This window comes from Chenopodium quinoa, unplaced genomic scaffold (assembly GCF_001683475.1).
Source record: "Chenopodium quinoa cultivar QQ74 unplaced genomic scaffold, ASM168347v1, whole genome shotgun sequence".
Lineage (NCBI taxonomy): Eukaryota > Viridiplantae > Streptophyta > Magnoliopsida > Caryophyllales > Amaranthaceae > Chenopodium > Chenopodium quinoa.
The window spans coordinates 4,701,523-4,722,775 of record NW_018743199.1 but is presented as its reverse complement, the minus strand read 5'-3'; the positions used below and the strand labels follow the sequence as shown (position 1 = coordinate 4,722,775).

Here is a 21,253-nt window from a genome sequence, read left to right as displayed (position 1 = left end):
ACCCACCGCGCCATCACCACCCATCGGTGTGCACAATGGTCATTATAGTCTTAATTGTTGCCACTTGCCAGCTTTCTTTGCCAGTCTTTCAAGAAGTCATTATAGTCTCCCGAGTTTAATTTACAACTAAAATGAGTTATAAACGAAGGATTAATCAGTGAAATAAGGTCATATTAGATAAATAAAACACAAAAACATGAAAATTTCATAAAATGATGAATCAATTTTATTTTATTTTTTGTGGACTATCTGATGAAGGAAAATTAAGTCGGAAAACTTTACCAATATAAAATAGAAAATTGATAACTTGTACACAATTCTCACATGGTTCTAAGCTTGAGAAATTTCAGTATGAAACAGGTATGGCTTTACAGCCATAAGCTATAATAGTAGTTGGCTTAGCATTATTATTAGTCAAAATTGTTGATTGAGTTGATCTTTAATAATTACTCGTATTAGGTACCCGACACTATGGCCTTTTCTTTTCTTTAATCTAATCAAGTCTTTTTCAAGTACCAATGTGATTAACGTCCATTGTAATTAACTTTAATGCATCATGATCCTTGAATCTTTTTTTTATCTTCATTTAATTTGTGAGCCGACATCATCGGCCCTCAATACCACTTAGCTCTCTTTCACTATCCAAGCATATCGAATTTACAAACAGGTCGTGTGATTTAGGTTTAATTCAAGTCGCATTTGGGTTTATTGTCAATTACTCCGTATTTATTATGAAAATTCAGTTAATACTACCCGAGTCATCTTTCATATAGGGGGACTAATCGGTATCACATCAGGAAAATCAAGTTATCGGTATTGAGATACATTTAAGGTTTGGATCCGCCTTTATTGTGTTGGGTTAGTTTGTATGAATTTCAAGATGTAGGCCAACTCTGAAAGTAATTACATGAGCAGAACATGTATAATATACTGCATTTTCTATTCACAAATGCAACAGATTCATCTTTATGTGTGTCAATTTACAAACTTGGTTGCTAAACCAAGACACATTCTGAGTTTAACAATGACTTAAATAAAGAGATATGGCGGGTAACTCAAAGGAAGCGAAGAGGAGGAGAAAAACTTGATGATATAGGAAGATAAGCAGGAGAGGTCGGACTCTAACAGTAGCGCAGTTCAAAATTGTGAGGCGAATATAGAAGTTCTTTAACCTCCTAAGCTGTCTGTTGCTCCATACATGTTTCTGAGGCCCTTGTATTAGCGCGTTGGTTAATTCTTAGAGTACCTCCAAGCTCAACTGGAACGAGCGGAACAAGTGAATGCATAACATCAATAATCAATGGACGGTAACTTGGTTCTGGCTGCACGCATAAGACAGCCACAGCAGCTACCTACAAAATTGCAGGAGAAACTGTTTTCTTAGCAAGTTTAAGCATGGATCTATAGGGACAGATTAATTGTCCTGCGGATTATTTGTCAACTAGTCAAGCATTACATTTTCTGTTTCCCCTAAAATACTAATGGTAGATTATTGTTGTACGTATCTTTCAAAGCTTCTTCACTGAAATCAAATAATAGAGACTATGATAAACCAAATATTACAAAGACTATTTGGTTCACTTTCTATCCTTAATTTTGACTATGACCTTCACTTAACAAGTACAGAGTACTTTTCTTAATGAAAATTTTAAAGAATCAAATTCAGATTGTTGGGGCCTACAATAAATAATGAAGTAAAAGGGAAGTATGGAAATTTACTTGGTACAAATGCTTAGGATCCATGGTGTCTCTGATAACGGGATCCACGATGTTTGGAAGCTTTGATCTGTCTGTCAATTGAGGCATTGCCTGCAATAGATTGAACTTCAGACTTAAAAACCTTATCACTCAATATATTAGCACGCCTTAGAGCACATTATACATACCCATGTCACAATGGATTGGCATTGAGACGGTGAAAGTTTTTCTACAGGCTTTCTCCCAAGGAGAAGCTCTAAAAGCACCACTCCAAATGCATAAACATCACTTTTATCAGTCAATTTACCTGGAAACATACAAAACCCCTAGATTAATCATATATTCAAAAACAAACTGCTATAGCCTCAGTTGTCAGTCAAATTGTCAGATAATTAGAGTAAACAAATTATCGTCTTTAACAGCATTGTTCTTTTCACCAAAATTCACCTTATGACTTATTATAACTTATCCTATACTAAACAACTTTAGTGGTAAAATAAACTTGGAGAAAGGAACAAAACCGAAACATGGCAAACTGATTCCTATAATGCTTACACACTAAGTGATTCTTTTAAACCAAGTGCAATCTAGGCCACAAAAATCATTTGAATTCGTAAAGTACGATTCCTTCATAACTTTAGTATTCAAGCCAGAGAATTCAACATAGAGGTCTAGAATATTCTGGTTTCTAAAGTTTGTGTTGCTGACAATTAATATAGTGGACCGAGGTAATCTCAGTCCAGCAAGAATATGGCCGCAAAGAGATCAGCTAATAAACCATGTAAATGTATTTTGTAAGAACAGATTACATAGCATTATTGACCCACCTGCTATTCAGCAGCATAACATGTGCACCCATATGCAATTGAAATTAAATATAAATCACAAAAGTACTGTTCATATACACCTACTTAGATCATATTATTCTAAGAGTTTATTAAACAAAGCAACTTAACAACCCGACAAAGCCATTAAAATGCATCTCTAATTCTCGATGAAAGAAATATACTGTGAGACAAAAGCTAAGCAGACAGATTGGAGAATTTACAGTTTACTATGCATGCTGAGCAGGCTTAGTTGACTTACCATCTAAAAGGTACTCGGGTGCCACATACCCTATGGTGCCTGAGAGCTTGATATTGTTCTTGATATGAGGTCCATTGGTAATAGCAAAACCAAAATCCGAAAGCTACCAAAGATCGAGTAAATGGGGTGAGGTCGGATAAAGCAACATCAGTGAATCATTAAAATGCTTAGAAGTTCAAACTAACGATAATTTAATACTCAATTGATTATATAATAATCAATAAACAAATATAAGGTATTAACCTTGGCATTAAGCTCGGCATCCAGAAGGATATTAGATGATTTCAGATCTCTATGAATGACTGGAGGGTTACAGTGCTCATGTAGATATTCTAGCCCTCTGGATCAAGACATACAAATTTGTCGTCATGCGATTAAAAAACCAAAGTTTAACACAAGTGAATGTATCTATATTGTTTTAAAATGTCACCTTGCAATATCAAGAGCAATCTTCATTCGGATATGCCAAGTTAAAGAAGATCCTCGAGAAACACCTAGAGCATTGATCGAATACAAATATTAGGTTCTCCATCCTATCATCCTATAATACTTTTAGTTTAGAGTTTTGACAGTTGACACTACAATCTCATATAGTCATACGACTGATATGAGTTATGCCACTCGGACTCTGCATTTCACCTCAAGAGGATGCTTGGATCCTTGACAATCTAACAAGGGTATGGACACTTCCCACTTCATTCTGGACCAAAAACATGGAATTTTTTCTTAAAGCAACCAAGTCTGATACTAGATTTACAGACTGACAGTACACATACCCTTGTTAGACATAAGTACCCAAGTCTGAGTAACATAACATATGACTATATGAGTGTTCTGAGTTCTGAAATATTACCGTGCAACTGAGTTTCTAGGCATCCATTTTCCATAAGTTCATACACAAGAAATCTTGTGTCACCATGTATGCAACAGCCCAAAAGAGTTATGATATTCTGATGCCGAATTTTACTTAACAACGCAATCTCATTCTGCAATTACAATTGTGTAATTAAAACCCAACATAGGAATATACAATTAGAACAATTGCAAATTCATCATCTTAAACAAAAAATGCAAGCTTAGAAACAACAAATTGGTAGTACCTCAAATTCTCTTTCGGCTTCTTGTACACCCACATTGATTTTCTTCACAGCAACATAACAATCACCATCAAGCTTAGCTTTATACACACATCCAAAACCACCCACACCCAATACATTATTTTCGTCGAAATTTCCGGTGGCAGCCTCTAGCATCTTATACTCCATATTAGAGACACACCCTCCTAATTTGCTACTCATTTTCAATGAATTCAAGCTACCCTTTGATTGATTGAACGAAAATCGATTGACGAAATCTTCATTATTTGAATGAATTGAATCCCACCAATGTAAACAACATACACTAGAATAACTGTCAGTCCATATTCATAGAAAATATCAAGATCTTATTATAAAAGGTAAATTTGTAGTCCAAAAAAATCAAATTTACCTGATTTTCTATCATGCTTCTTTCTGGGTTTATTGCCATAATTCCTCTTATAAAATATCCACAAACAAAACAAAGATAACATAACAACACCAACTGAAGCACAAGCAACAATTAGGGCTACTTTCAGTCTAGTATTTGAATTCATTTTTGTATTTCCACCACCCACTTCAATTCCTGTTCATCAAATCAAATAAATTAACATCCAAATTAATTAAATTGCAATTACAGAATATATATCCAACATGAATTGCAAAATTTGGGATCAAAATTGCTAAATTAGCAAAACTCCCACTTCACAATTTAATAAATAAAAACAGATGATTTATGATAGCTACATGGGAGCAAGAAAGATAATGTTAATTATAACCTACATTAATATGAAGATAAAATCTTGCAATAATAATATAGTGCAAAAATTAAATGTAATGTTATGGGTCATAACTGTTCTAGGGATTTTATTTTTAATTTTTTTTTGAATTTTTGAAGTGGCCCCCTCAAAATTGAAGACAATTAAATTGTAATTAAGCTCAAATCAGTACTAATGATGGTGAAAAGTAGATTACTTTAAGTACATTACCTGGAGAAAATTCCGCCAATGAAGGTGAAATTGGAGAACTTAGAGGTGAAAACAGGGGAGATGAAACAGGGGAAATTGTTCTTGCTTCAATGTATGAATTTTGATGTTGGAGAAAAGCAAACAAAAAAATAATAACAATTTTGCTCATTTTTTGTCCACTTTTTCAATAAATTCCAAAAAAATTGCAAATGTTGTTTCTCACAAAATAATTAAAAGAAAGAAGAAGACATAAACAAGAAGTAGTTAGAAATTGCCCTGTTTTTTGGTTTAATGGAGCTTGTTATAAATCTTCACTTCACATTTTTCTTGCTTTCACTCTCACTCTCTTCTGTCTCTCTCTCATTCCTATAAAACCATAGCCTTGAAAAAATAAAATATCAAAAATAATTTTTAAAAATAAAAGTGGTAGCAGTTATTTATTTTTTTATTTATTTTTTTTCCAAAGTATGCAAGTCATGGATATTTTACATAGTCTGTCTCTGTCAATAGTGAGCTTTTTGATTTGCTTTTTCTCATATAAAGTTATTTTAATTTTAGCATTGTCATTTCCTCTACTCCTTCAACATTGATTACTGCTCCTACTAAAACAACAACAACAAAGTTTAATTCCAAAATCCAAAATAATTAAGTAAACAACAACAAAGTTTTAAATGGAATTAATTCCAAGATCCAAAGTCATTTGGGGCTGATAACAACAACAAAGTTTTAAATGGAATTAATTCCAAGATCCAAAGTGATTTGGGGCTGATAATAACAACAAAGTTTCAATTTCAATGTTTAAAATGATTTGTGCAATACTAACAAAGATTGAAATAAATAAAACTAGGATTGTTCATCGGTCCGAAACTGGACCGGACTGATGACCGAAAATTAAATTTCATTAACTAAAGGCCGAACTGATTAAGCTGAGATTGGACCCGCACCGAACCGAAAGAATCGATCCAATACTCAAACCGGACTACTTTGGACCGATTTAAGAATTTTAAAAAAAAAATTCTAAATTTATAATTATATTTTACTCCATATGAAATACTCGAAAAAAGTAACGCATAAACTACATTTTAATGTCTTATTTTTAGTACTGTACAAAAAACTCATACAACTACAGTTTTCAAAGCTTGTTAAGATAATCTTAATTATTATTTAAGGTTTTATGCATAATTTTAAGCAAAAAAAATCGGTCCGATTCAAGATCGGTTTTATAGGATTTTGGACCATATTGGAAAATTAAATTCCAAGATTCCAAGACCGCCGGACCGATAATTTGGTCTCGTCCAGTTCATTTTTTCTGTACAAACCAAATTTTGAACACCCCTAATGGTAATAAATATTCTAATTTTTAATCCAAGTTTATTTTTTAAATAATTATTTCTTCCCGCAAGTAAAATTTAAGGTTACATAGTATAATCACAAAATCGTCTACTCCATTTTATTTTGCATTACATATGCGCTGTAAGGCTTGTTTGGTACTGGCTTTTGAGTAAGTTATAGTGGTTTGACCAAGTCAAATAAGCATTTGACAATGTTTTTATATGTTAATAACTAGTATTCAATAACTATATATTGAACGCCCATCTTTTAATTATCTATCTTCAAGCTACTTGCACAGCTATCCGCTATCACAACAACTAATAGCTACCTCCACAGCAATACTTTGCCAAACACACCATAATTTCAATATTAAATTATTCTACCTAAAACTTAAATTATTGTGCTTTGATAAGTGAACATTCCAACGAAAAGATTACACATACAGTTATAAAAATTTGATATCAGACAAAAAATAAAAGGGAAAGAAAAAACTCCATATCCAAGGCATCAATCTTGTTGCGAGTATTGTTTGGTAAATAAATTTAAGTGAAAACTTCCACAATCGTGCTAAATTAGAATTGAAGCCTTTGCCTTTGTAGTACATACTTGTATCTTGTGTGTTCCTATTAATTTAGAATTAATTTGTTTCGTTTAAAGTGTAAGCTATGATTTGCTGAGTTCTTAAATTGGTGCATAATTAGCGATCAGCATAATACAACCATGTGGGTAGTTGCTTATAATGGATACTTCCAAAGAAAGTAGTTTTCTCTTTTATTAAACTTTTAATTATTTATGGGAAGGCAGCCTCTTTTTTTGCATTGTTGTTCCCACACTTCTTTTTCTTTCTTTATTTATGTGATGTGCTTATATTGCTGTGGTCTGGTTCCTTTTCCAAAACACAAAAAGCTTTCGAAAGATATGCAAACTCTATTTCAGATTAAAGAATACTCTATTAATGATAATGAACCGTGGAATTTGATAATTAGCAAGTTGTAGGCTATGTACTAGTGTATAACCGGATAACCGAATACGTTCAAAACTAGTTGTTACCGAGTATATTTTTTGGGCTTCTTTAATTTGGTTGTCTCATCCGAGTTATAAAATACTTTTGCTAGGATATTGGCTCTCCGATTATGTTAATCAAATTCAATATTGTGGACTTTGTGGTCATATAGATAAATAAAAAACAAACAAATTTGTGGAATGAATAATAAATATATCAACCATTTTTTTTTTCTTGACAATATAAATATCAATTGTGAAAAATCATTAACACAATTCCCAATTTCTTTTTATAGGCCAGATTGAATTGAATCTTGAAACATAACATGATAATTGAAAAGACCCAATAATAAGACAATAATTTGCATTCTATTTTATAGCATTACATTTGCATCAAATGTCCAAATCAAACCTTACTCAAAATAAATGTAGTATGCACTACGAGTGGCCTTAGACTAATTACATTTGTGCTCCAGCTAGATCAGCTGGATTCGGAAATATAGAATTAACAGCCCCAAATTAATTAGGTAAGGTAGATAGCTAAGTGGGGTCCACTGTCCCCAACATATCTTACTGTTGTCAATATTGTCATCCAATTATGATCACAAACTCGGCACGTCAGATCACAATATATGATCTACCTCGTCATGCATGGATGCATGCATGTATAAATGACGTCCACCGGCCTTTTTCTTTTCAACTTTTTTTTTTTTACAAAAATTGATTATTATTATTATTATTATTATTAGAGACTTAGAGTTATTATTAATTGGCAATAATAAGTGGGTGTATATTTTTCTTAGAAGAGTATTTATTTGTCCCACATGAAAATAGTAGGACATTTTCTAACTTGATATGAGCATGCATGAGTGCATGACCTAAGAATATATTGTATTTCTAAGTTAAAGTGGAAATTGGAATTGACTGAGGAGCGTATGCATTAATATAAAAAGGAAAACATGGCCTGGTTTGATTGATACTTACAAATCTTCTTTTAAATTGAAAATACATAAAGTTAATTAATTACCCCATTGTTCAAGTCGTCTAAAATACTGGAGTTGCTTTGACTATGTATATTTTTTGAATTAGGTCTAGAGTCATAGAATTATAGTAGTGTTTAATTTATTACTTATTGCCTACTACACTTGCTTTGTATGTTATTCATACCCTATTTGTTAAAGCTTATTCATTTCAAATAACACGTTTGAGCGTCCCACGTTGATAAAGGAAGTGATCGAGAGTTAGTTTCTTGGCTTATACTTGTATATATTATTATTGCCATATATATAGTTTTGGCTAGAGGTGATTATTGGGCGGGTCGGGCCGAAATCTTACTGGGCCGAAACTAAAAAAACTAAGTCCACTTCTCGAGGCGGGTCTATTCAATCTTCGGGCCGGATTTTTTCTACCCAAATTGGTCGGGCCTTTTCATGTTAAGCCTAAAAAATTAATTAAAGGTCTGTTCTTATTTACTGAATTGAACAAAGCTGAATTAAATTGTTTATAAGAGAAGGAATAAGAACTTAACTAAATTGAAATGAAGTTGAAGATAACTGGTCCTAAATATGCATAAAAAAAATGCATTCCCAAACCCGACAAAAAAAAAAAACGGGCTTAAAAATTCTCCCCAAAATCGGGCCGGGCTAACTCTGATCACCTCTAGGTTTGGCCAAAATGAAACTTCCATTAACTTTTATGCAATACACTGAACTCTCTTTAATGATGGTTAGTGCAGCCCAGGTCCATAATTAACAAGATTATAATTTTAACCGATACAATGACAAATTTAGCATACCACACTACGCTTCACACATTACACAAGGTCCAAGTCAAGTCTAAGACGCACGGGCTGTACGTAGTGCTTATAGCGAACAAGCTTACAAGCCCAGGCCCCAGGGTAGCCTTTGTGGGCTATTAAGTAGTATTGGCATGAAGTGCATATGGTTGGGGCGATTCACGATTGTATGATGAGTCCCGTACGTGCGTGTCTCACGATTTTTATAAGAGTGTAATTAAACAGATAAGGCTCCAAATAATAATGGACCACCCTAACTAATAATCCAATTTGAATGAACAAATAGTAAAACAATTACGAGTACATACTATTTGTAGCTATATCATACTCATGCCACCGACGAAAAACCACCAAGTCTACAATCAACATCAACAGTTTTTATCCAAAAGATGCATAAATATGCACTTCATCAATCCCTCATGCCAATACTACTTAATAGCCCACAAAGGCTACCCTGGGGCCTGGGCTTGTAAGCTTGTTCGCTATAAGCACTACGTACAGCCCGTGCGTCTTAATCCAACTTTCTTTTTTTTCTTCATGATTAAACCCTTTATTTGTGATTAGACAGCTAAAATCAACACATTTTGATGTAATTTGTAGGGACATCTTCCATTATCTTTTTCTTGTTCTTTTTTGTACGTAAAAGAAAATCTTGTCTACTTGCAACAAAATACTCCTAGCCACTATATGTGAACACTCAACAGTTATAAAAATATTAATCTCGAATCTCATATTGTATTACTAAGCAGTTAAAAAAATTGACATTCTTAAAGCACTTATTGAAACAATCAATAATCAAGGTCACGAATAAATATGCTTTTTGTTACATTGTATATAATTTACAAGTGGATCAGAACATTTTATAGTAGCAAATCTCCAAGTAAGAACATCAAGAAGAATGGAGGGAGTAAAAGTGAATTGGCAATTCAATCTTCCTAAAACATCCTATCCTATTCTAATTAAGTCAAATCGAAATTAACTAAACGCAAATACACAATGCAAAAAATAATACTATAAATAATAAATAAAAAAATCATTATTTAAGTTTACAAAACGTACTATGATTAACAAATACACAATTGTTTAAACAAGGGCATGATTTGTTTACCTTCTCTTTTATTTATTACGGGAAAAATAAATTCAAATAAACTCTACAGAGTAATAAGATAAATTTAGGGGAAAAAAAAATTAAATTTAAAGATTGACAAGGGCTAATCTAGTGGATGTCTTCATGAATCCCGTGATTAATACGGAGGTAGCAAAGTTTTGAAATTTCTAAAAAATTCGAATGAAGTGTTATTGATTGTTGCAGACTCGCAGAAGCCCAAAGAGTTTATGGGCCTTGTTAATGGACTTTATATTTTGAGGACCTTTTGTATGGGCCGAACATTGAAATTAAGGTCCAAATAGAAAAGAAGATTTGTCAATGGCTTGTTGACAAACCAAGTCAACCCGCGTTTTATTTACGAGTCAACAAGTTTAAGTAGTCCAATGAAACTTTTCTAGGACAACAACGACGAAATTCTTAGAATGAAAACAGAATTATTGAATAAATTTTTGGTCAGATGATTAATTAATATGGAGAATCAATTACACAAGGCTTCGTCAACCCACTAAACTAGTTATATTCGCCAAAAGGAGGAAAAATAAAAAGTATTCTGTTCAAAGGTTGAACACTTAGAGATTGAAAGAAATGTTTTTTTTTTTTTTAGAGAGCCACACGGCATAGGTGTGATTGAAAGAAATGATAAGTTATATATATACATATTTTGTTTACTATGTTCAAATATAAGGTTTATCGGTTCTTTTATTATTGGTTGTTGATGTAGTGGTGATTAGGATTACACTTAGTAGGGGAACTCGTGTTCGATCCCCCGCAACAACAATCGGGAGGGGACTGGACCCTAACCGCCCGCCGACCGAGAGTGTTGACTTTATAAAGATTAATGAAATTTTAAAGGACCAAACCTAATATGTATGTGACCTAAGTTATTCGAGTTATAGCTTAGATTGATTTGCGTGACGTGGTAAACTAACGAGTACATGAATAACTAAGACTTTGTAAATGTGATACGGAGTAATCAATAAAAAAATAAACACTAATATTCTAACAAGAACGTTATTAGTTGGTTGCAGCCTAAATCAATTTTGGAATCCCCTTATATATTAAGTAATACTTCCCTTCATCCCATTAATATATAATGTGAATAGAATACATGCTTAGTGTAGCTTTAATCTTGATAGAATGTTAATGGATAAGTTTAACTTTTAATTATTTTAAGGAAATGTTACAACAAATATATAGTGTACATCTAATTCTTTAAAAATTTATGTGGTTTTTACAAACAATGTCACAAATATGAAGATAATTATACAGTAATATGGACAATATGATCTTGCTTACACAAATATAAAGATAAAATTAGACATTAATATGGACAATATAATCTTGCTTATCAAATGTTAATTAAATGTATTTTTTTTATCATAAATTCATAACCATTTACCAAACGGACCGTCCAAGTTCATACAAGAAGGAAGAAGGCATGAACCTTTCGTATGGTTGGTGTAATTGATTCATTACGAGCAAGCAGCCAAAGGAGAATAGTCAACCTTTCTCAACCCAACATTAACGCAATTTTTTTAATTAGGAGTATTTTATGTTTTTAATTCCAATCCTAAACAATAAAGGCCAAAAAAAAAAAAGAAGCTATCTTGTCATTGTCAACCTGTGAACATCAATCCAGTTATTAACTGACGCGTGTAGAACAAATCTACGGTTCTCATTCCCTCTCTCTCCTCATTTCCCAATTTTCCTTTTTTTAGGAAACAAACACGTCCCTTTCATTTCTCCCCTTCTTTTTACGATTTAATTTAGATTTTTTCATCAAAGAAAATAAATTTAATACAGTATGGGTCCCACACATGACGAACCCCTGTTTCCACTAGTTCCAATCGATGGCAGTTTCGTAGTATTGGAGAAACCAGAAGGGTGAAATTGTAAATTTCTAGCAAGATTATTAATGGGAACCGTTTGATTGGCACCCACGTCAGATGGGCCTATGCCGGTTCGGTCTTATCCCCACACGCTATGTTCCCTACGCGCTTCTATTCATCGTTTGAATTACGGAGTATTATTTTAGAATTTGTTGATTTATTTTAATTAACCCATAATACATTGCTTACTCCTTAAAAGCTCCGATGCCATTGTGACCAACGCAATATATCCATGTCTTCAAATTAGGTCAAGACATTGATGAGTATTGAGAATGGTGCTTCTGTTATAACTTACACATTGAGTTATGTTTACACCGTGTGAAGCTAGTGTGTACTTGTAACATTTAATGGATTGTTTTATGTGTCTGTCAATGCATTAGGAGTACGTGTGAACAATGTATTTGGATTGAAAATTATTAAGAGTTATTGATAATGAAACTATAAATTAATTGAAAAGATAAAGGAATTTAAGGTTGGTCTATGGTCAAACAAAGTTGTACTTTCATTGTCGAACCCCATATTGTACTTATGTAATACATTAAAGAAGATGAAATTTTCAATAAACCTTGTATGCTTAGCAGTTTGAGAAGGGAAATGATTTTGGCACACCCCTATGTGAGAACACTATGGTCAAACAAAGTTGTACTTTCATTGTCGAACCCCATATTGTACTTATGTAATACATTAAAGAAGATGAAATTTTCAATAAACCTTGTATACAGTTTGAGAAGGGAAATTGATTTTGGCACACCCTTTATTGATTTTGGCACACCCCTATGTGAGAAGAGCATAGAAAACTGTGTTCTCACATAGGGGTGTGCCAAAATCAATTGGGGGTGTGCCAAAATCATTTCCCCTTGAGAAGCTACCCCCTTGTTGTATGATGATTGCATACTATTTTTATGTCATATTATTTACAATAAAGTTGGGGTATTATATGTGAAACATAAACTGTTATACTCCTTGATAGCCAAAATTGTAAATTCACGAGCTATTTATAGGTAAAAATTTGATTGTCTAAGATATAATAAAAATAAAAAGTATATATAGAAAAATACAATTTTTTTTAATCCCTTGATCACACATGATCTCCATACAACATAAGGATATTCTTAAATGATTCCCAATCTAACAGAGGTAGTTGTTGCCTCCTCAGTATATGCACGCAGCTCAGCAAGTGTGTTATGGGCTAAGCATATTAGCTGCCCGAGTATTATTGATATCAATGATGTGTGCATGGCGACTTGGCGAGTAATGTACAAATTAAAAAATAATCTTCAAAAAAGGTACTCCATCCCTAAATTTTCTAGCATTTATTCCTTACATAATAGAGAGGAAGATAAATGTAATTTAGGGACGGAGGGAGTATCATTGACCATAATAAAGTTATTACGAGACTATTAATATCAATTTTTGTGTTTTGATCATAATAACTTATGGTATTGGAAATAATTTAGAATAACTATATAATTCCTTCCATTTTTCTGATTAACTTCAATGGCAGTGTATACACAATTATAGGGTAGCAATTAACAATAATCAGCATAATTCATTATTCTATTTCATTCTAGTTCAGTCAAAAGAGCAATGATACATACTTCCGTGTTTTAAGCATCACTTTTGAAATTGCAGACTGAAGGCAATTTTTGGAGTATAGAGAAACGCGGAGAAAAAATAAAAAGGACTCATATGATATAAGAGAAATAGAGAGAATTTATTGATTAAACAGGAAAGTGACGCATCTAAATTTAAAAAGTGAATCGTTAAACACCGCCAACAAAAATGATCACCACCGCCAACATTTGGTGTGAATGGACAATCATACCCTTACTACTTCACCATCCCTTCATCCTTCCAGCAACCCACAACCCCTTTTGACCGACGACCCACCACACCCCTCCTCTATGACAACCCACCACCTTCCCTGGTCGCGCGTGAAGGTGGTGGTTTTTTTATATTTTATTTTAGGCACCCGTGGTAACCGGAACCCAAAACCGGTTACCGTGCGTGGTAACCGGAGCCCAAAACCGCCATGGTAACCGGTTTTGGGCTCCGATTACCAAGCACGGTAACCGGTTTTGGGCTCCAGTTACCATGAACCTTAATCGATTCTATGGTAACCGGAGCCCAAAACCGGTTACCATGCATGGTAATCGCTTTTGGGCTCCGGTTACCATAGAATCGATTAAGGTGCACGGTAACCGATATTGGGCTCCGTTTACCATACACGGTAATTGATTTTGGGCTTTGGTTACTGCGATTGCCTGAAAATCTGAAAGTTAAAAATAAAAAAAAAGGAGGGAAGGTGGTGGGTCGCTAGTGCAGTGGTGATCGTCGCCGGTCAGTGTGGTGGTGGTGGTGGTGGTGTTAGTTGTCAATTAGGATGGTGGTGTCAAGGTGTTAGTGATTGATGGCAAGAGGGAAGATAGTAGTGAAGAAGGACATGATTGTCCATCACACTAAATGTTGGCGGTTTTGATAATTTTGGATGGCGGTATTTAACACCCCCCTTTAAAAATTCTATACATCAAAAGCGGTACATTTAATAAAAGAAAAATGCTAACGAACACCATGGGGGCGTTGGATAAACTAGTTATAAGACTAAATTAAAACTAACATAATTTCACCAATCGACGCGTGATTTTGTCATGCTTTCCCAAATTAATACTACTTTAGGTATGATTTTAAATGCATATCCAACGCCTCAGGGGCGTTGGTTAGCAAGATCCTTAATAAAAAAAACGGGAAAAGTAAATGTCTATTTTCTCTCTATTCATATGGTCAAAATAATAGGGTCATGTGGTAGATGAGAAATAAAGATAATTTTTTTTTTTTTGAACCCAGAAATAAAGATAACTTTAGTTTAAAAATAAAAGTAATATAACTAATTTAAAATTACTTTCCTTTTTAAAAAAGTGATGCAACTAAACAAAAATAAAATAGAGAAAATATTTTAAAAAAGAAGTATATTAAAGGCTTATATATAACATTTTTATTAATAAAAAAATAAATCTAATAGGATTACCTTTAATTGATTTGCAAATCAAGAAGACAAGCAAACAAATCCTAATTTAATCCGAACCTTTGTTTCCTTCCTTATAAAATACTCCAAAACTATGTGATTGATGACACATCCTCACCAATTAAAAATTCAATCCAACCTAAACTCCCAAAAACACGAGCCTAATAAAAGCGCGTAACGAAACCTAATCCAAGTTGCCATTGAGGTATTGCCTCGCAATTCCCCTTTACCCCACCATTACCCTTCCTCTTTGCCCTTCTATATATTCTCTCTCCTCCTTACTTCTTCCCCTCACATTTAAACCCTATCTTTTCTCTCTCCTCTTCTTCTTCTTCCTCTTTCGTGTACAGTTATCTTCTTCTGTATTTCCGCTGTTAAAAATTCATCAAACCCAAACACACAATTCATCTTCAACCAACAACCAATCAATTTCTAGATCCATCTATTTTCTCATAATTTTACGATGGAAGTAGCCACCCTTCAGCCGTATGATTGCCTCAAAAGACACCATAACCACCGCCGTCAACTCATATCTCCGGCGGCTAAACCTAATAACCTTAACTCTAACCCTAGATCTAACCGTAGAAGACGTAACTCGCCTCCCCCTTCGGGTAAACCCCAACAGGCCCGCCCCAAAAGCCCGCCTAGTTTAGGGCAGATCCGGATCTTGAAACGGGGTGAAGAAATCAGCCTTCCTCTACCTCATCCAGCGAAGAAATCCGAACCGGAGCTCCGGTCCTTTTCCGGCCCGGTTCTTGACGGGTTTTATGCCGGTTCAGCTTTCGTGACGTCACCACCGCCTAGCGAACTTCCTTTGCCGGCGTTCTTTACGAGGAGAAACTGCGGTGAAGCTCACAACCAAGAGATCGCGTGTGAGTTAAGGAGAGTTCTCAAGCTTCAATGTTGAAACAAGGAAAAAAAAGGAGTAAAGGGTAAATCTGGTATTTCATATGGTACAGAAGTTAAGGGGGTGTTTGGTTGAAGGAAAGAAAAAAAGTAAAGGTCGGAAGTTTAGGGAAGAAGTTTATAATAATCTTTAATTTGGAGTAAGTTTTAATTAATTAAATGGGTTCAGGTGTAGAAGAGAGGTTAAGCTTTTTTGCAGAAATAATCCGAGAAATTCCTCGTATTTTTTCCAGTAGGAAAATCGGATTTATTTGGGTGCAAAGGTTTAGCTTGTTTTTTAAGTAGTAAATAATGCTTTTAGGGTCACTAGTTTATTTTTATTATTAATTTGGGTATTTAATCTTTAGCATAATCTTTTACATATAGTTTTGTGGGATATGATTATATGTATAGGTTTTGGGGTTCAAGAATCATACAGAGTATGTGGGTAGTTCAATTTGTTCAAGTTATTGTATTTAATTTTTATGGGTTGTAATATTAATCTAAGGTATATTACTTACCTCATGTAAGTTTGTTTTATTTTCAATCAAGAAAAAGTACTAGTGATTCATAGTCAAGAAATTTATGATTATTTTTCCTTTTAATTTATGCTTGCTATGCTATCAGATTCCGACTAATCAAAATTTCTAATTTCTTGATCGGTGGTAGTGGTTTGTTGGGTTAATTATTTTTCAGAAATTTTGTGGCTTAAAAATTGACTTGATAACAGTTCATATGATGTTGATTGTGATTTTTTTTAATTTTTGTTTTTGTTCTTTGCTTTATTTTAATTTTTGTTTGTGTTCTTTGCTTTATTTTATTTTAGCTTTTCAATATCAATTGTATCTAACTGTTAATTTAAAGAAAATCTTGCGGAATAGAATACAACTTTCTATAAAGAATAACATCATGATAAGCGTGTTGAATTGGTTCTAATTTTAAGTTTGAACTTCGTCCTTGTTCTTGTGATTTTATTAACGTGTTGAGTTATAATTCCAAGTGATTTTGTAAGCTTAAAATTGGCTCTTCAGTTAAGGGACTAGTTTGGTACTTTGGTGGTATGGACAGTACTGAATTTATTTATTCCTATATTCATCTTTTAATTAGAATAACCTCAAGTTTAAGTTTGAGTACGTCTTCTTCATGCCACATCTTTGGGAATATTGATCATAGATTTACCATTTTTGTGATAATAACTTAATTCAGATTTCAAGATGATAAACAAACAAGAAATCAAATAAATTTTATGAAGATTGAATTTTGGAATTATCAAAGTTAATCCCATCCATTTAGGAATTAGGCTTCAATTTGAGTATTTATTCATTTTTTCCATAAATTAAAATGTAGAATCGATTGATTTAATTATAATTTACTTTATATGAGTAATTGATTAAAATTAAAAATGTGTGGGAGTAAAAAATCTAATCTTTAAAGCTGAGGTGTAATAAATTGGATGGATAAGGATGTAGGTAATCAAACTCATAGAAATTTTACAAGGAAAAAGATATATGCAGCATATAAGAAGCTAAAAATAGAAAGGAAAAACAATAAATAACCATTTATTACACCGATTTACTCGTGAATTGTCGATAAATTCTCAACTTAATACTAAAAAATGAAGTATATTTAAATGCTTATATGCAGCCCTAAGGGCTGCATATAGCATTACCCATTTTACAATTGTCAAAAACAAGATGACCTTTCCTTTGGAGGAAGGGCAAGGTAAGCCAATTTAATAGCCGTTGTACCAAGTATGTGACTATTTCTTTGTACCGTATCTAACAAGATGGGAGAAGAGTTGTAGCAGCTGGTCAGAATTTAATGTTCAATCTTGTGGTAGCCATGGAATTAAGGACCTAGCTTTTTCATCATGCTCATTGTACAACTGGATATGTTGTACGTACACGATACACGGATACAACTGATTGTATATAAACTGTTAGCAAGATTTTACATGTTTTATTTAAGATGAAGTAAACTTCTCTTGAATTTACGAAATACTTCATAAATATTTTAGAACATATTTTTATCATTTGAACCCCACAACCCATGAACATCAATTTAGTACACAATATTCAATTTTTATCATGAAAATTGCCTAAAAGCAGACTCTCTTGCGCTGTTATTAAGAAGGCAAGATGGTAACCATCTATAGATTGACTTGTTGCATTTGCATACGTACTGAAGATCAATGCAGCTTACACATTGTATACTACTCGTCGACACAAGCCAATATGGTTCAAGACCGTGTGCCCATTTGGCCTAGCGCTTATTGGCAAAGCATGTAGGTCTAAGCAGACCTTAAAATTGTCTAAGGAAGTTAACGGGAGCTCTCAATGCCATGAAATGATGGTTTTGCTCATAAAACAGAAAATGTTATGGTGGCAAATAATGACGGAAACAAAGTTTCATAATATATGCAGTGGGCTTTAGACTTAATTAAGGACTTTTATGAAAGTAATATCAAGCCCAACCACTCCTTTGAGGTACTCCATTAAGATGTTGTGGGCACCATTAAGCTAAACTTTGATCTATCAGTAATTAGTACTTGTATTAATATTTACATTTATTTTATTTATTAAGAAAAAGACACCTTATCACGGTTGGACCCAATTTTAATAGGTAGATGGATAGATGTGAGAATGTTACTCATAATCTATCCAATTGGTTGGTGGTAATCTTGGTACTCCTATATTGGACGGAGTCAAGCAAACAAATTGTTAGCTTTACTTATTTGTTTCTAATATTCACATCCAACAAATGTTTTTCACATATTGAAATGAATAAATAAGACGACGTATTAGAAAAAAAAAAAAAAAAAATACCTTTAAAGTTGAGTTATATACATCTCAAATTTAATGGGCTATTGGGCCAAATTCAGGGCCTAGTTATGAAACAATTCAAGCCCAAGTACTAGTACAAACTTTTTTCAACGCAGTCCAATAACGTAGTGTGGTCGTGTGGACCATTACCAAAAAAAAATAGTTATAAGGAAAAAGTTAGGTCCAAAAAATATTGGGTTAATAATACTCCGTATTAAGCACCTCCTTTATAAAAAACGGTCCACAGCAGCCACCATTTTGGAAGTATGTCATTGTCTTCTGGATTCTGAGAATTGAAGACGTAAAACATACCCTAAAAAAAAGAAATAAAGCATTTTTTTCAAATTCAATGATATTTCTGTGGGTGCTACTCCACTAATTTTTGCCTTTTTTCTTTACGTGTTGATACTTATAACCCTTGAACCACTTTTTATCACTTCTTCTGCGTTCGGTTAGATCCAAATATGTAAAATTAATTCCATTTTTGAAGCTAGTTTATACTCCAATATTTGTTAAAAATATGTTGTATCGTTAATTCCTTATGTTTTACAAGTAATTTATAATTGATCTTAAGGATGCTTTTAGTGATACTTGAATTGAATAATTTAGGGATGTACTCATGTACTTTGTATTTATTTTTGTTTGTTTGTTTATTTTACTACTAATACGAAGTAAAACGTTAGTTACGTTAACCATGAGTAAACTATGTCCTTTTAGATTTGTCTCAATATTAAATTCACATTATAATTTCTAATCATATGCAACTAAAATAATGTTATGTATTTAAAGATTTAGTCAAACACTTTTCGTCTTTCAAGACCTCTCCCAATTCTATTTCAATTTATTATATATTGATTAGAGCTAGCTACTACGGAGTAAATTGTTTTTAGGCCATTAAAATATGGATAAGCTTGACTCGTATGGTATGAGTCAAAGCATCAAACCCATCCCCCTTAAAACAAGAAAAAGGAAAAAGAAAATACAACTACACAAGTGTACTTGTTATTTTGTACTCCATATTAGCCATGTTGGTCAATGAATTTTGGAGATATCAGATATGTATATACATTCATATATTAGCCATGTTGGTCAATGAATTTTGGAGATATCAGATATGTATATACATTCATATATTGGAAATGCGTCATTATATTATAGAGATCTAGGAAATGTGGATAATATCAAAATACCAGTATAAACTCATGCAAGTTACGAAAAGGTTTTTTTTTTCTAAAAAAAATGCAAATACTACGAGTACATTAATAGAGTCTCATTAATTAAGTACCTCAACACAATTACTCTCGGATCATGCCATAATAAACTCCTGAGTATCATAATAAGTATGGCATCAAGTCTCATGACTCAAAATCAAGTCCTATTATAATATCCTACGAAAATGGAAGCATATAAATTGAGCACAAGAAAGATTATATTTGAGCAAGTGCGATGCTTGTATTATTTTCAACAATGTGTTGTACTTCCTACCTCAGGAATAACATGTGTTTGGTGTTACTACTTATCATATCACTGTTTTGATGATTTTCATAATTATAATTATTTAGGTACCTTAGCTAATTCATGCATGTTTACTAGGTATATCAGTATATGATAATCAAACTACATGTATAAAAATTTGTTTAAATGATATAGTATTGCTTATGAGTTATGATTATAATTATCATATTGGTTGGTGGTACATGAATTATATTTGATAACTTTAGGCCGTCGTACTTTTTATATATGCTTAACTCTGCATAAATGAATTTGATAAAAGTGGAGCGGTGAATGCTTAGTATTAAAATGGAAATTTTGTCAAAAATTACCAATTAAAGTGCGTGTTTTGAAAACAACTACCTATTAAAAAAAAAAATTAAAAGAACTACCACAAAGTTGTAAAAAGTTTAAGTAGCACTACCACTTTAATAATTCCAACTAGAATATTCGGCATGTAGGTTCTACTTTTTACCATTACCTCATAAAATCATCTTCTAAATTAACTAAATTACCCTTCATAAAGGTAAAAAGTGAGACCCAAATACCTGAGATTTTAGCTAAAATTGTTAAAGTGGTAGTGCTAGTTAAACTTTTTATATCTTTGTGATAATTCTTTTAAAAAAAAAATTTAATAGCTAGTTGTTTTCGAAACACGTGCTTTAATTGGTAGTTATTGACAAAATTTCCTATTAAAATTGTGACCTTTATTTAAGTACTTTGCAATAAGGGGTTGGGATGTTGATTATTGGTTGGAAGTCCGAAACCTCCAAAATTTCTCAAAAAACGTGAATATTAGCCTTCAATTTTAGAATTTTTTGATTTTTTTTCACCCAAAAATAAAATTTTCGAAATATTTACCAGGGTCCCTAATACCCTCCAGGAGTCCAATTGGTTGGATGGAAGTATGGAACCAACCAATTTGCCTTTAAACAACCAATTTACCGGTTTACAACTTGCATCGATTTCATTAACTCAAGCTTACCACAAACATTTATGTCAACATATAATGACCATATATGGATCCAAACGACATTATATGACCCTGAGATGTATCCCCAAAAATCTCAATGATTTTC

The 21,253-nt window shown here is 32.8% G+C and overlaps 1 protein-coding gene across 1 annotated transcript; it reads right to left on the bottom strand.

Moving 5' to 3' along the window:
- Positions 1-825: 825 nt before the first annotated feature.
- Positions 826-5,221, bottom strand: LOC110733644 (probable receptor-like protein kinase At1g80640). The gene is made up of 10 exons (XM_021913722.1): positions 4,850-5,221; positions 4,273-4,446; positions 3,885-4,138; positions 3,638-3,770; positions 3,215-3,278; positions 3,028-3,124; positions 2,785-2,887; positions 1,887-2,005; positions 1,720-1,809; positions 826-1,352 (listed from the first exon to the last, which is right to left on the bottom strand). The coding sequence occupies exons 1-10, from the start codon at positions 4,995-4,997 to the stop codon at positions 1,176-1,178; spliced, it is 1,359 nt and encodes a 452-aa protein (XP_021769414.1). The 5' UTR covers positions 4,998-5,221; the 3' UTR covers positions 826-1,175.
- Between the last annotated feature and the right edge of the window lie 16,032 nt (positions 5,222-21,253).

Bases quoted from the DNA above. Each gene is read 5' to 3' on its own strand.
- LOC110733644 (XM_021913722.1), bottom strand. From the start codon at position 4,997: ATGAGCAAAATTGTTATTATTTTTTTGTTTGCTTTTCTCCAACATCAA. The intron at 2,888-3,027 runs GTTAATACCTTA...GATCTTTGGTAG, and splicing joins ATGCCGAGCTTAATGCCAAG to CTTTCGGATTTTGGTTTTGC. The intron at 2,006-2,784 runs GTAAGTCAACTA...GTATGTTTCCAG, and splicing joins ACCCGAGTACCTTTTAGATG to GTAAATTGACTGATAAAAGT.